This window comes from Syzygium oleosum, unplaced genomic scaffold (genome assembly GCF_021117445.2).
Source record: "Syzygium oleosum isolate NSW1041296 unplaced genomic scaffold, Sole_v2.1 Sole_v2.07, whole genome shotgun sequence".
Taxonomy (NCBI): domain Eukaryota; kingdom Viridiplantae; phylum Streptophyta; class Magnoliopsida; order Myrtales; family Myrtaceae; genus Syzygium; species Syzygium oleosum.
In genome coordinates this window covers 2,009,611-2,025,282 of record NW_026607491.1, presented here as the reverse complement: position 1 = coordinate 2,025,282, position 15,672 = coordinate 2,009,611, and the positions used below count along the sequence as shown (strand labels likewise).

Below are 15,672 nucleotides of genomic sequence, written 5' to 3'. Positions count from 1 at the left end.
TGTGGCAATTAGAACTTTAGTATGTGAGAAATTATTTTGCGTGATGATCCTACGGCCGACGAGGGATAATCAATCAATCACACTAACCACGTAAAATAGATATCATCTAACATGGCACTTAAATTTTGAAGTCATTGACTTGTTACACCACGTTTGAAGAGATTTATTTTTCGTAGATTCTTGCATAAACGCTAGACTGAATGGAGCTGATTTTCACATGTTATTGTAACAGTCAAGGGGTTTTCAAGGCAAAATATTACGAGGAATTATCCGAGATAATCGGGTGAACCTTGAAACTTTTAAGGACCTTTCTTAAGTACACTAGAACATTTTTTAGGGTAATATGGGAAATGTACGCAAAGCATTCTAGAGCATTCTTTGGGGGCAAAATGGGAAATACGCTTGTACACAAGAGATTTGTCAGCAATATGAACCATTAGATTAGGTTGGAGATTAATGATTGTGATCAAAGGGGTTCTTCTATAAATAGGAGTCCGCTCTCCTTTTTTGTTCTCACTCGGAAATACAATGACAAGTTCGAAGTTTTTCTATATAAATTTTTTGTGTTTTTGTATTTGTGTCATAAGTAAGACTGACTTAGGAAAAAATTACTAAAATTGCACGAATGAGGAAACCCTGATTCAGCTAACTCATGAGATTATCTTCATGGTTTCAATGATAATTCCAAATGCTATATCATCAAGTAACACCTCGCATGTAATATTCCACAATGTATAAAGGAGCAGGTTTGAAGAGAAGCATGGAAAGCGCTTTAATGCCTACTCCACAGAGTTGGTTTGAAGAGAAGAATGAGAAAATGTGCTGATATAAATATTTTTATATTGTATACAAGTATGTGAACAAATCATGTGGCTGTAGTTTAGTGGTAAGAATTCCACGTTGTGGCCGTGGAGACCTGGGCTCGAATCCCAGCAGCCACAATTTTACTTTTTACTTTTCTTGTTTCTTCCTTTAATTTTTTAACTTTTTCGTATAAAAAAAAAAGAAATCCATATGAAAGCACTGTTTGAATGATTTCATATTAGGAAAAAAAAGTGAGTTTTGTCTATTTATCATTTTAGATTAAGGAAACGACATTTTGGCGTAAAAAAGACGACGAATTTCTTCTATTTAAGAGCGTGTATTTCTTTGTCTTCATGACGAAATTGGTCAAGATTCCTTAAAAACAGTTTTCAAAATTACACATGATAAAAATTTGTCTAAAAGTTGATTTAAATCTCGTCTTGTGAGTGATAGACTTATGAACATACAAAAGTATATGGATTCATTTAGGTCGTGTATTGCGCTAAAAGTCACAAGATCCCTATAATATTTTTCCATTTCATCTTGTTCTTAAATATGTACAGGATGAGTAAGGTGCTGTATATTCATCGCACTTTTTATATTTAAATATTATTATTAAATGGGTTTCTTTTAGTTATTTTTATTAGTTGATATTTGATTTAACTATTTAGTTTGTGAGTGAAAAGTATAATGGAATGATAAAATAAAAAATACAACTAAAGGTTAGACATGAAACGTAAAATGATGAAAATAATGTTATGTAAATATTTATTATAAGACTTTACTAAACATTGTGTCATGTAATTTATGATGGTGTAAAATTCATTGCATGAGAATAATTGCACAGAAAGATATGGACTTTGCAAGCACCAGCATCATCTAGTCCGGGCGTGATATTTTCACAACCCATTCGACCAATATAACTCGAACTTTCCAAAATCATTCAAGGACATATTGGCCACAAACATATTTGAAAATCGGACATAAATAAAACCCGTTTTCCAAACGTGACATTTTTTTATCCTTTAAGGTGTCACGTTTGGAGGGCAGACTAAAAATATTTCATTAGAACATTAAACGAATTCTAGAAAAGTAGGGAAGACAGTGCTGACTCTAAGACCAATGAATTATACCTCAAGTTCCAAGAACTGAGATAGCTGAGTAGCTCCACATAACGCTCGCGTATTTGATGGGTCGAGAGGGTAATCAAGTACTAGGCTTAATTACCATATGGTCCTTAAGCTTTAATACAATACGCAAATGTCGTTCCTGAATTTTTAATTTATATAATATGGTTCCTGAACTTTGGCCCGATATGCAGTGTCGTCTCTAAACTTTAATTTGTTGAATGTGGTCCCTGAATTATTGTAATGTTCAATGTAGTCCCTAAATTATATGAAAATGTTTAAAATTTCACGGACCACATTGAACAAATTAAAAGTTTAAGGGCGGCATTGCATATTTGATCAAAATTCAGGGACCACATTAAAACTAATTAAAAGTTTATGGAAGATATTTTTATTGAATCAAAATTCATTGACCATTTATGTCGTTTTTCCATCCCTTTTTATGTCTTGTTCCCACCAAGAGAAATTTCGAGGTTTGTGGGGTGGCCTTGGGTCAAGCCATTATGGGTGGCACAAGTTCAAAATCCAACATGATGAATGTAGGACATAATTATACTACTCCCTACGAGGCCATCATGGCCGCAGGTGAAGGCAGCCCATCTGCAGCTCTCGCCTGCAGCCAGCGAGGACCCAAAGACCCTCACCTAATGACTAGCAAGGGCTTAGCAACCCTCGTCTACCACAATAAAAATAAATTAATAAGAAGAGAAAAAAAGGAAAATAAAAAATTAATAAATTTTAAAAAGTAAAAATTGTCATCGTCAATACTAGTTGTCCACTTAAGACGACCGCCCTCCACATCCGATAATTCTGGTTAAAATTGGCCAGATAGATTTAATTGAAAAAATATAAAAATATTTATAATTCAATTGGCAAATTGAAAGGTTTAAGATTGAATTGAAAAAAAAATGTAATAAGTTTATAACTTTTTTGGACAATTTTCCCGTTATTCAGTTTACTTTTGATATCTTTGTAAGTGGGCTTTTTCAAGATGTTAAGACTGCGATGACCCGGCCTTGGGCCGGCCCATCACGGCCTTGCCTCCATATATATATAAGGTCGTTCGGACAGATGCGGATCCGACCCCTCTCGCGATCGCAACGACGAGAAGCTCGTCTTCGTTTACCTCCGACGGAGATCTGATCCCTCCTCTTCCGCCGGCGATTTCCTCATCCGATCAAGACTCCCAAGGTACCTCTCTCTCTCTCTCTCTAGAAAGAGATCGCTACATGGTCAATTCTTTGTTTGAGGTCTTAATCTGTGATGCTACTTCCTGTTACTCGATGCACCGGAGGATATTGTCGCCTGGATACGACACTGTGTCGGAAAACATAGTAAAAATTCATGGGCATTGTACTCTGGAAAGGTTAAGATGGAAATAGTAGCTCTCTAGTTGGTTTGCAGTATTGGGGATCTGAATTCTGGAGTGTGAATCTGTGGTGTCTCACGATTCTTCCTGCATTTGATGTCGATCGAGTGCAACGATGCGGCCCGAGCATGCGTGCTCGAGCGAGGGCTGGCATGCCCGAGGACGGAAAGACCGGTTAGTGGAGTCAATTCATCTAAGTTAGAAGTCAGCTCGACGTGTATTTGGGTTGAATTGTGAACTGTCTCAGGAGTCAGGACAGTCACTGGGGGGTAAGGATCGTTGTGTGTCGATGCATTTTGAGAGCGGCTGTTGTGTTGTGTGAATGGAAAATGCGAACCTCGATTTGCATTAGCAATTTCAATGCGTTAGACTTGACGTAAGACGGGGGATTTCTCCTTTGATTTGAGAAGTGGCCCGATTGGCTACTTCATTAGCATTCCTCCTGGTTACAGGAAATTTAGCACAAGAGAAAGCTCTTAACGTCTTCGTGTAAAGAGTTCACTCTTGCAGTTGTTGTGCTATCTTTGACTGAAAATGAATATATAAACTACTGTTGAGTTAGTTTCAACTACAGTTATTCTCCCAGCCTTTTTCTTTATCCATCAGATTAGTCTTTCTTACTACTAGGGCTTTTGCAACGTCGACACTATCTTTTATCACTGATAAGATGCCCCCGGCAATAGTGCCTCCATTGTTCCTGTCAATTGTAGCTATCCCTGCTTCTATTGTGTCGACGTCAAAATCCAATTATATTTTCATCCTGAAGGAGAGGATTGATTATTGGAGTTCTTTAGGACAACTTTAGGCTTTTCACATATCCCTGTCCATGCATTATGGGTCTGTATCTAAGAACCTTAAGGAGAATTTATGCCAACTCTGGACCAAGTATAAGATAAATGTTGGATGCAACTCCATTAGTAATGGTTTCGAGCTTATTTCCCTTTATATAGCTGTTCAATTGCTATCATTTAGTACAGCTTCAACAGCTGTCGATAATAAAACTTTTAGGTGCTTTACTGAGGGTGGAGTATCTCCATAATTCCATGCATCATGTTTGACAGGTCCATTGGCCGGTGGTTAGTATGCATACATATAGGCAAAAAAGAAAAATTCTTGGGGTTAACTTTCTTTAATTGAGAACATTTTTATATACTAGTTTCAATCAATAGAACCTTGAAACTGGGAGAGCTACACACCCCCAACCAGCCCTACTAAATGGCTGACAACTACCACAATCAATCATCAACAAGGATCAGTGGCTCTCAACTAACCACTTGAATCTAGCATACTAATACCAGCTAACATGAAACAACAAGGATAGAAATACTCCATTGACTGTGAGTGCACAATTCTCTATGACCAGCAAAATGAAATCTACTACTAGAATTATTACCTGCTTCAAATCTTGTCTTGAGTCTCTTGACAGCAAACTTCACCCACTGAACAACTCTTTCCAATCGTGGACAGACCCCTTCTTGGACTTGATTTCGATATTTCCACAAGAAGTAAAGAGTAGAACTTCAAGCTAATTCCAATAGTTTCTTGAAGAAAATTCCTTGGGTGTAGTTCCTGGATTGCCCAAGAAGACTCAAAACTGCAATTACCAACTGTTCTATAAATGCCACACAACTGGATAATTCCATTCCAAACTTGTTCGGAGAAGTCAGAAGGAAAGAACAGATGTCTTGACTCCACCTCCTATTTTCATTCAAATCTGTTAATAATTGACAAAGGAAAATTGGCATTCCTTGAATCTCAGCTGGGTGATATGTAAATGATGACATGTTGACCTCTGAAAAAAAACTTGACAATCTCAATGTTCCCTCTTTTCAAAAAAATTCCAACTTTATATAATACTAAATTTGGTCTATTTGTCACAAGTACTTCTGCATGCAAAACACGAAGATCTCTGTGTGTGTCATGATGGTGCCATGAGTCTTCTGATTATAAACCTCCTGTAAGTTAAGCTGCAATTTGCTTTATGCTTGTATATTCGCACTCTTGTTGGGAAATATTAGTTGTCACTATTTGTGCTATCCTCTACAATTTTGCATACTAATTTTTACTTGTTCTATCTTGTGAATTTTCATAACGTGGCCGAATTGATTTTGAAGTCTATGAAAACTTTAAGTGATACCGAAGCTCAGTCACAACATACTGGAATCTTTAATTAATGAGCATTAGGTACTAGGAAACAAACTATCCTTAGCATCATAGTTCTGTATCTTCTACATTGACTCGACAACTTGAGGATCGATTTATCCCATATGTAGAAAACAGCTGAAATCTCTCCATCTGGGAAATAATTTTTGGATTGTGAATCAAAAGTTAAATTACATTTAAGACACCAAATTGTCTTGCACCTGTGATATTTGCAGATATTCACATTGATTTTTTTTAATATCAATTTTTTCCATGTGAAAAGTTGGTAATGGACTGTCCTGTTTATGTTGATGAGTGCTTGGATGAACTAAGAAAAAAGTGTTATGTTGTGCTTAGGTTATCAGGAAAGAAAGGTGTCTGAACTTGATTTTTTTTTCTTATGATGGAGAAGATAATTAGCCTGCATTAGTCTAGACATGACTAGATGCTATGGTGAAGGATTATAGGTTGAGAGGTGGAAGGTTTTTCTCTTAGCATCATATAGTTTCAGAAATCACAAGTTATATGATCTTTCTCAGTCCAAATGGTCAATATATGCCCAGGTTTTTATGATGTGTTATATGTTGAGTAGTCTAGTAGGTTTAAATGGATGCCAAGTTGTAGTTTTTATTTGCAATTGTAGCCTGTAATGCAGATTACGTGCCACCAGCTATTGGCTTCTATGGATTTGCGCTCATAATATTTTTCACAGTAGTCTGGTTGCCTGGACTCAACACTTTTTTATTTCCTGTCAAATATTTAAACTATTTATTAAATTTAAGAAATTGTGAGTATATGTAAATCTAAATGTTAATGTATGACCATTTTCAAAGGTGTCAAATATTATATATTAAAAAAAATTGACAGAGCGCACTTATAAGATGATGACAAAAGTAAGAGTCACCCCAAACAAACACTGAAGCGATTCAATCGGTTCCTTGTAAATTGTATTCTTGGCGTGATAGAGGACTAATGTGTTCTCCCTTTTTCTCCTCCCTATTACGTTTCATTGTAGTTGAGCAATGGACCAAGATGGAATAGTGTGTTCTGGACAAATATTTTTCTCTTAATTCTCCTTAAGATGCCCCTTGTTTTGGCCTGTGGTAATATTTTTTATATGTGGAACTAATGTGTTATTTTATGACTATTCAGATGATTGATGATCAGGACCTCGGCTTTTTCGCCAACTTTCTTGGTATTTTCATCTTTCTCCTGGTAATAGCGTACCATTTTGTGATGGCTGACCCAAAATATGAAGGCAACTGAAACATTTTGTAGACTTTCGCAGTTTATCTGGAGTACTCTTTTTCAGTTGCTTAATAGGATATGATTGGACAGGTGTGTTGTCACAATTCTAGCATAGAGTGAAGAACGTTTCTTATAATGATTGGTTGCTTGTTCTATCGTCTTTGACGGTTGATACAATTTTTGAAAAGCTTTTCTGCATTCTTGGCCTAGTGAGTAAAAATATGTCATGATATGAGTGCGTGTCTCGGAAGGGTTGGCCCTTTGGGGAGGTTTTGGTCTGAATTGTGAACCGTTCAGATGCCAAAGGCATCCTGGTGGCATCAAAGCATAAGAAAGGTGACACTTGAGGGTGCTGGAGAGAACATGACATGAGGGTGTGATGTGATCTAACATCTTTCCCCCTTGTAAAGTACTAACGGAAGCAATCTAGATAGGGGCTAGCGGAAGCAATTCTGGAAATGCCACTAGATCCGTCCATTGAAAGCTCTCTGTGCTTCGTGCCTGCCACTTGCTCGTCCTGTGTGATGTTTCGAGTATGACTTGCTAAAACTTTTGACACCGTCGAGATTCCAGCGAGTGAATGGTCTCGTATGATATTCCAGTATGACTCGCCGAAACTTCGACACCATTAAGATTCCAGTGAGTCATTGTCCGATGAGGTGAATGTCGTGTGCGTGAAGGGTGAAACGGCTTTCGAATCACATACTTCTCAGGATGCTCCCAGTTTAAGATGTTTCGCCGTAAATCGCTTTATTTTATGTGTTGATGCAACGTGAACCGTGCTTGAAAATCTTGCGAGGCAATCTCTACAGACGATTGGATGAACATAGGATGGGCAACTTAATGATCACCCAGCTTTCCTGTCTTATTCAGCAGATAGATGTCTCTCTTCTTTTGGAGAATCGGGTTCTGGGGAACCCAATCTGTGTTTTATGCACCATGTCGGTTCTATTTCGCTATAAAGTTGGTGTCTGGCGAAGTACGCCTAAGATGGGGACAGCTTTTAGGAATCAAAAATGTGATTGTTGAGGATTGGGTCGGATGCTCATTCATGCTACAACACATAGAATTTCCCCAAAAATGACTGATTGATTACCAAGTTCAGGCACAATTTATGGGTTTATTTGTTTTGAAAATCACAAATTATTTGAACGATTCGGCAATAACTTCATTAGTTTCTCGAGTTCCTCAATTGGGAAAGAAATGTCCGAAGTCAATCCTAGTAAATTTGATTAAAAATTAAGATAAATACTACGAAAAACTCTACACTAGTACATCTGTAACAAATTTACCTCAAATCAATTTTTTGATTACTGATAATTTTAGTCTGGGATGTAGTTCTTTCTTGGCAAAGAATTTTAGGACGTCAGAAGCATAAAAGAGAGAGACACTGAGTTTGGTAGCCATGAAGGCCTGAGCTAATTAAAATATGCGTAGTTTGAAAAGGACGCTAATGTTAATCTTCTAAAAAAGGCATATTGGAATTGAGATAATGACACAAACAGTCCATGAATTGGGATAATGACACAAACAGTTTATAAATTTTGACATAATGTACGATTTGATTTCTGAATTTTTAATTTATTCAATGTAGTCCTTGAACTTTATTATAGCATTCGATGTGATCCCTGAACTTTTAATTTGTTCAATTTGGTCCTTTAACTCTTGATACTTGTTCAATTTAGTCCCTAAACTATATGAAATGTTCAATATAGTCCCTGGACATGAATTAAAGGAAAGATCACATTACATTTTGGGTTAAAGTTCAGGAACTATATTAAACAAAGTAAAAGTTCAAAGACCAAATTGCACATTGGGTCAAAGTTTCGAGGATTGTTTATTTCATTTTCCTATCAGAATTTCAGAATAATTGTATTAATTCACAAATTTCTTGAAATTCATCTGCTCGATTTATAATGTAATATATAATTATAGTTTACAGTAATGGAGGAGGAGTGAAGCAGCTCAATCGAAAGAAAATAATTAAAATCAAATAAAAAATCACGCGCTGCCCCCGGCACACCGCCTTTCGCGATCTCTAGTGAGGAAAACGAGAGCCGTTGATGAGGAAACAGACGAGGCGGAAGCCGGAGAGGAGCGAGGAGAAGGCGAGGAAGAGGAAGCCCGCGAATCCAAGGGCGATGGCGATGTCCGATTGGATGCAGAAGGCGCTCGACGCCGTACACGTGTCTGATCCCTTTAGCGTCCTCGCCAGCGCCATTCCAGCCGATTCCGCCGATATCAGTACGTACGCGAACACCTGCGACGCGAGGTAAAGAAAAAAAGAACAATGATTTCGAATTCTCTTTATTTCCAGCTTATTGCATTTTGAAAAAAAAATGTAATATACTTCTCCCAAAAATCAAACACAATTTCTCAGTAAGTCACAATGAAAACCTTATTCTTTATGTTTACACATGACATAGGGAATCTCAATCCGAACACAGCTCATTAATCTAACAATTGGTCCAAACATCCGCCAATTGGACAAACAAATATTTTTATGGGGTCCGTTATAGCCTATTCATTCGACATTGGGTATTGACAAGTGAAAGAATTCGATTACCGAAAAAACAAATCTCCAGACACTCGTATCGCTCGGTGGGCCTGATAATATTCCTAAGATTAATCTATTTAGTAAATATCCTAGACCAAAATCTTAAGTTATGCGAGAAAGAATCAGCATTTCTACTAATTCTTCTGTTGTGAGAATTTGGTGAAGAAAAAGTCATTATAAGTCATAGGCACGTTGTGTTTCGCGAAAAATAAATAATTTAAAAAATATTTTCTTAAAAATAATCTTTGACGTACCCTTAAGAAATCATCTTAAATCATCTTAAGAAATGAACGAAGAACAAATATTTTCGTTATTTAAATATATATATTGCCATAAACTAATTATTTTAAATTAAATGAGAAGAGATCATCTTCAAGAAAATAGTTTTCATGTCATTTATTTTCATAAATATCGCAAAGAGACAGACAGCACCGTTCACTTCGAAGAAACTGAGGAGGAAGAAGACAGAATCTCAGGTTTCCGAGGAGCTTCTCTTTACCTGGTCGTGGCTGAAATCGAACCAGAGCTGAAACGTCTCCGGGAACAATGTGGCGTTCTTCAGTATCTCCCACACCGAAGCTCCCGTCTCGAACAGCGAGTACAACGCCACCATCGCATTCGCCACGAACAAGTATCTGCAATAACCCCCAATTCCCCATGATTAGTTCCAGCAAAAGATTCGATGGCGACGACGGGACGGTCGATTCCATTATCGCTGTGCCCAATTGATCGATCGAGCTCGAGAGGGTGCGAAAATGGCGGGCGTTTTTGCCAAACCCAAACCCCCCCTTTTTTTTCTTTTTTTGGGCCTTGGAAAATTACACGGACAGAAAGCTGCTTTTTTTTTCCGTTTTGAAAGAGGAAAAGGGAGGGGGGCGAGAAAAGTGGGTGTGGAAAGGAAAAAGAAAAGGGGAGGGGGAGGAGGGAGGGGGAAGGGAAGGAGGAGAGTACCTGAGAGCCTCGAAGTCGTACCAGTGGGGGGAGGAAGGGCCGCGGGAGTTGGTGACGGAGAAGATGGAGGAGGCGAGGGCGAAGCAGAAGGCGGCGAGGCGCAGCACCAGGATCAGCCAGTTGAACCGCCGGAGCTTCTGGACGGACACCGTCGACTGGTACTGCCGGTCGTGGCGGTGGGGGTGGTGGTGGTGGGGCGGGGTGGCGGCGTCGCCGTTGCGGGGAGAGTGGTGGGGCAGGGGGGGCGGGGATCGCATGTTGCTGCTGCTGCCGTCGACGAGGAGGAGGAGGAGGAGGAGGATGTTGGGCGGCGGAAGGAGAGCAGTGTTCTGCGTTGAGTCATGAGAGAGAGAGAGAGAGAGAGAGAGAGAGAGGGAGAGGATGTTCTTGGAGGAGGGGGGGCTAATGAAACGGATTATGCAGACATGTGAGGTGGGTTGTGAGGAATGAGAGGGAAGAAGGAGGAGAAAAGGGGGGAGTGGGTGTGGGTGATGTGTGGTGTTATGGGGATGAGATGGAAAAGGGAGTTGCAGTCACGAGACATGGCGAGACTTCCATGAGAGAGAGAGAGAGAGAGAGAGAGAGAGGAGGTTCTATGAATGGAGAAGAAAGGGGAGGGGGGAGGAGAGAATGGGGAAAAGGTGAGGAAGTGAGAGAGGTCAGAGCATGGGAGAGAGAGAGACGTTAGCCAGAGACGTCTGTACATTGAGAGAGAGAGAGAGACTGAGAGAGAGTGTTTAAATGCAGGTTCTGCTTTTATTTTTATTTTTTTAACTTTGTATATCCTAAATTCTTTGATATATAAATATCGAAACGTAAAATTATGTAATTTTTTCACGATTTAATATTGGCATGTAAAGTTATTTTTTTTGACATTTTCATATTTTTTTTATAAAAACATGTAACTTAACGGGAAATGGGAACTTTCGATAAGTTGAGATGAACGAATCCCACGCACAAAGTTAAGGATAACGTGAATTTTTATCCGGTTCACTATCGGTGCAAAGTGCAAAGAGCAGTTTACACTGTCACCGTCGATATGTGAGAGGACTCGATTGAAAATTAGAGCCGGACCTGATAATAATGCGAGAAAACAGTCGCCTCTTAATCTAATCCTTACTTATCGTTATCGATTGTTGGTACATCGAAACCATATATGTGGCTGAAACTTTGCAAATTCAGATGAAACCAATCATCGATCGTCACTAGAAATATGCACAGTTTGCATGTCCTTGAAAGTAATGTTTGCAATCACTCCCTTTTCTCTTGAGTGTCTTTTGGGTTTGCTTGAGCTTGGCATTTGAGTCCATAAAAAAATCTTGATGAGCCAAAAAAGTCATGGATGGAAAAGCTATTTCGACAAGACACGAAAAAGAATAAATAAAAAAAAAGACCATTGACAAAAACTTTCTTGGCCTAATATTTAACTATTTAAGGATAGAAGTGAGACCAGTTTGGAAAAGTTAATGCCGTCTTAAATCTGTCGCAAAACTTTCTTTTATGCCCCAAATTCGTCCCGAATCCGTTTATGTATTTTTGGCATACTATTAAATCTCATATCGCAATTATTGAGTATCAATTGGGTACTTGCAATCCTCTATAAATAATTATCTTTCACCTAATATATACTAAATAACCATAATTTTCAAACACGGGCATTTATTCAAAACTCAAGTAGATTACCAAAAAAAAAAACTACAGAGTTTCGACACAGAAGATTGAAAAAGAATTCGGGATCGATGATCGTAAAAGTCTCAAATCAACTTATAATTACAAGTGAGGTATGAAACGGCGGCTGTCGTCGGAAAATGTCATATCATACTAAAATTCGATAGATTATGAAGACATCAAACGCGATTTTAATAGTTATATATACAGGGTTTCGATTTTCAGATTCCTCAATTATAACATCTAAGACTTCATTGGGTTTTTAGCTATTAACCCAAAACCCGTCTCACTTCTCAAAATCCGCCGTCTGTTTATGTCCCATTAGAGTTTGGCAGATGAGGCATTCAATTGTATCTGCCCCGACTTCCACCCCTACTCTCATTTCATTCCAGAAGATGTGTAATTAGCAAGTTCTCCCTATTCACACCATAATAAGAATCATTTACAATTATCTTTACATTTTCCTGTATATATTTCACCTTCAAATGTGGTTAGCCACTCCTAATAGCACCATTAGTTGGCAATAATCACTAGATTAGAGAAAATTAAATTGGATGGTGACACCATGTCGGAGGTTGGAAGTCGTGGGAAAGGTCGTCGTTGACCACCAAGATTGACCCAAGAGTTTAGGGTTAGCTAAGGGGAAAGAATGACTGTGGATGTGAAGACCAGAAAAAAGCCTGGTCAATTTGTAAAAGTCTAATAGCTTGCAATGGGGGTCCTCTGTGTTTCACGAATTCGTTTCTTTATTTTTACATACTGATGTCTGCATGTCTTGCACCCGTAATTTTCTAAATATCTCTGTCTTCCTTAGAATGAGAATACTCTCTTGAAGTTTTACATTTTGGTAATCTTGAGATCCGAATGATGACTGAGATGAAATATTTTAAGGACTTACTTAAATCCGATTGACTGTGAATGTGAAGACCAGAAAAGGCCTGGTCAATGTGTAAAAGTTTAATTTTGCTTGCAATGGGGTCCCTCTATGCTCTCATGATTTGCCCTAACCACTCTCCTTTTCCGTGTGGATTTTCCTTCCTTCTTTAGCTTTTTAAAAAGAAGAAGGGGCCTTTTCATGTTTGAAAATCATTCAATCCCACAGCCTATAAGTTTCAGTCTCATGTCCTAAGGTCAGACTACAGATTCACACTTAATCATAACGTTGTCATTTCGTCATTCGGACGTCAGTCAGCTCATGGCTAGACCTTCCAAGAAGTAAATCTCGCTAATGAGTACCGAATTTTGGGGAAACACGAAAGGGATCACCTGTTGGCGTATGGAACTTTTATGACGGGCGGCTTCGGTTTAAAATTGCGCGAGACTTATCTACCGGTCCCGGGGCTCGTGTTTAAGTGATGTGGGATTGGAGACATCTGAAATCCAACATCTCCGCCCTAGCTATGATGCGACCGTAGGTAGCCCCACCTAGGCGTTGGCATGATATTGTTCGGTTCGGTCTCGGTTCACCTGCGATTGCATAGCTTTGAAACGCGTTCTACAACTGACAAGGCTGAGTTGATTGGAGCGAGGCGTATCTCTAATATTATCTTAAGGACAATGATTTCCCAGAACGAATACGTAATCCAACCTTGTTGGTTACAGCAGAAATCATGTCCCCCAGATACAATTCCCAGACTTAAATGTTCTTTTCTTAGTCTACGCTTTCAAGAGAAGACGTACCGGTTGAAACTTATTCGGTAGCCAATTGATTGAAATGAGCAAATCGGATGAAAGAAAAAGAACTCAAATCTCTTCAAAACACAAATAGTATAAATGACCAAAATATAAATAACAAAAATAATGAATAAATAACGAGTGTATTATTATACTTATAAAATATTCTAATAAGCACTACCACATCCACAAATGTGGATCATATGTAGGAATCTGTGTGTTGTATTTGATGCCAATGTAAACAAATCAACTTGAAGGACTAAGTTGGTTCAATTTAAAGAGTATAATGAACAAATTAAATAAAAGTCAAATTCAAGGATTATATTGAATATTGACCAATGGTACATGAACTATGTTTACCCTTTTGAAAACAACAATTGGTTGTAGGAAATTCGGTGAGAAAGAACCAAAGCCTCAGTGAGAAAGTACTGTTAAATAATATTTAGGACATTCAGCAGGGACAATGAAGAGTTGGCTTCATTCTCTTAAAAACTACCAACTTTAAGTCCAATCTTAATTTTATTTTGAATTTTTTTTGTCTAAAAAGAAAATAAACTTTCGCTATAGTCTCAAATCTGTCTCTGCTCCAAATATTTTCACTAGTTTCTTCAAAATTATCAATATCAAAGCCAGTTAGACGTTTATTATTTGAACTCATGTCTCCACAAGCACCCTCTTCTTTATATGGAACAACAGCAACCTCCGATAATTTTGAAGAAACCAGTGATCATATGTGGACGCAAGCCAGATTTGAGACTAGAGTAAAAGTTAGTAGTTGTTTTAAACAAAAAAGTTCAGGGCAAAATTGAAATTGGCCATAAAGTTGGAGGTTTTTTTAGGGAATTACGCCATGAAAAGTCTAAGAGCATAGACATGTCGTCCTTTTGGCATAATTCAATACTCAAACTCGTCCACACTCAACTGAGAATTGAAGATTCTACACTAATTTCGTCAAACTTGCAAACTGTGCTCCTTATGCTCAAACAAGGCTCACCACCTTGAGCTTTAAAATAAAAGTCAAAGAAATATCATGTTTTTGCTTTCCAAGAAACATACATTTAATATGAACATGATTTAGCTACTCAATAACGTGAGCTACTTCGATCAAGCATTATATAACTTAAGGTCAACTTGATTTGAGAATTGGAATGGCCAAAGGAACGAGATGGAAAGCAGAATGCAATGAGTATTTCAATTCCAATGTTTAGTTGTGACAAGTAAACACAATGAAAATCTAAAAGTATTAATTTTGAACGTTAAATATATCTCTCAAAAGAAGTATGAAAAGCTCCAAAAAGGGCAGGGATATACTAAAATTTTAGTGTCGAAGGAATTGAAAAGGAATGAACATTACTTTCCCTTCCAATTCTCAAGTTGAAAATAATATTAAGGGTGCGCTTGTTTTGCTAAAAACATTATGATAAAGAAAAATATTTTTTATCGAAGTTTTCACTTATTTGGTAATTTGGGAAAAGTGGTTCCTTTTTATCATAAGAGAAAGTCGTTTTCTCCCAATCTAAACTTGTTGTTTCAGTCTATGGAAAACGTTTGCCATAAATCGATTAGTTTTTGGTTATCCAAATACCGGAAAGTCGGAATACAATTTCCTAAAAATAGTTTTCCTTCGAAGAAACGGACCTAAATATCAAAATTAATTCACTAACCACACTTACCCAAATTTTCAACCAACAGAACCATCTTTTGTAAGTCGTCTTTTTGACTTTTCAGTGTTCGTTCTTACGAGGTTACTTGTCAGTGGGAGCAAGTAAAACAGATGAGCATTGTCATTATATAACCTTGAAATTCGGAGTTTCTATGCTGTTTTCTATTATTTGTCGGAGAATGACATTTGACTAATGGTGCGATGATGAGCCAACAAATGCTCAATCTTGTCATTTCTGTCATTGCAGATATAATTGACTTATTAGCTCATACAATTATTGATAAATGCTAATAGGATTCGACAAATGACGAGACACCACGTGGACTAATATGATTTAAATTGACAAAATATCAATCCACCAGAAAATTGCAGCCGTGAGACTCCCATCTAACATTCAAAAATGAACTCTGAACATTGTAAATTACAGTGTCTTCAATTGTCCAAATTAAGTGAGTGGATAAGAAAGGAA

General features: G+C 37.8%; 2 protein-coding genes and 1 non-coding gene across 3 annotated transcripts; 2 read left to right on the top strand and 1 right to left on the bottom strand.

Annotated features, from left to right (window-relative positions):
* The first annotated feature begins 869 nt into the window (after positions 1-869).
* Positions 870-941, top strand: TRNAH-GUG (transfer RNA histidin (anticodon GUG)). The gene has a single exon. It is a non-coding gene; the product is annotated as a tRNA-His (tRNA).
* Positions 942-2,934: 1,993 nt separating this feature from the next.
* On the top strand, positions 2,935-6,826 carry LOC115682178 (dolichyl-diphosphooligosaccharide--protein glycosyltransferase subunit 4A). The gene is made up of 2 exons (XM_030606329.2): positions 2,935-3,122; positions 6,595-6,826. Exon 2 carries the CDS (start codon positions 6,595-6,597, stop codon positions 6,706-6,708), a length of 114 nt encoding a protein of 37 aa, XP_030462189.1. The 5' UTR covers positions 2,935-3,122; the 3' UTR covers positions 6,709-6,826.
* A 1,688-nt stretch (positions 6,827-8,514) lies between these two features.
* On the bottom strand, positions 8,515-10,800 carry LOC115682173 (CASP-like protein 4C2). The gene is made up of 3 exons (XM_030606324.2): positions 10,199-10,800; positions 9,747-9,882; positions 8,515-8,950 (listed from the first exon to the last, which is right to left on the bottom strand). The coding sequence occupies exons 1-3, from the start codon at positions 10,453-10,455 to the stop codon at positions 8,729-8,731; spliced, it is 615 nt and encodes a 204-aa protein (XP_030462184.1). The 5' UTR covers positions 10,456-10,800; the 3' UTR covers positions 8,515-8,728.
* Between the last annotated feature and the right edge of the window lie 4,872 nt (positions 10,801-15,672).

Excerpts from the sequence above, each read along its gene's own strand:
- LOC115682178 (XM_030606329.2), top strand. The coding sequence starts at position 6,595 with ATGATTGATGATCAGGACCTCGGCTTTTTCGCCAACTTTCTTGGTATT.
- LOC115682173 (XM_030606324.2), bottom strand. The coding sequence starts at position 10,455 with ATGCGATCCCCGCCCCCCCTGCCCCACCACTCTCCCCGCAACGGCGAC. Across the intron at positions 9,883-10,198 it reads TACGACTTCGAGGCTCTCAG|ATACTTGTTCGTGGCGAATG; the intron begins GTACTCTCCTCC and ends GGGTTATTGCAG. Across the intron at positions 8,951-9,746 it reads TCGATTTCAGCCACGACCAG|GTGTTCGCGTACGTACTGAT; the intron begins GTAAAGAGAAGC and ends CTCGCGTCGCAG.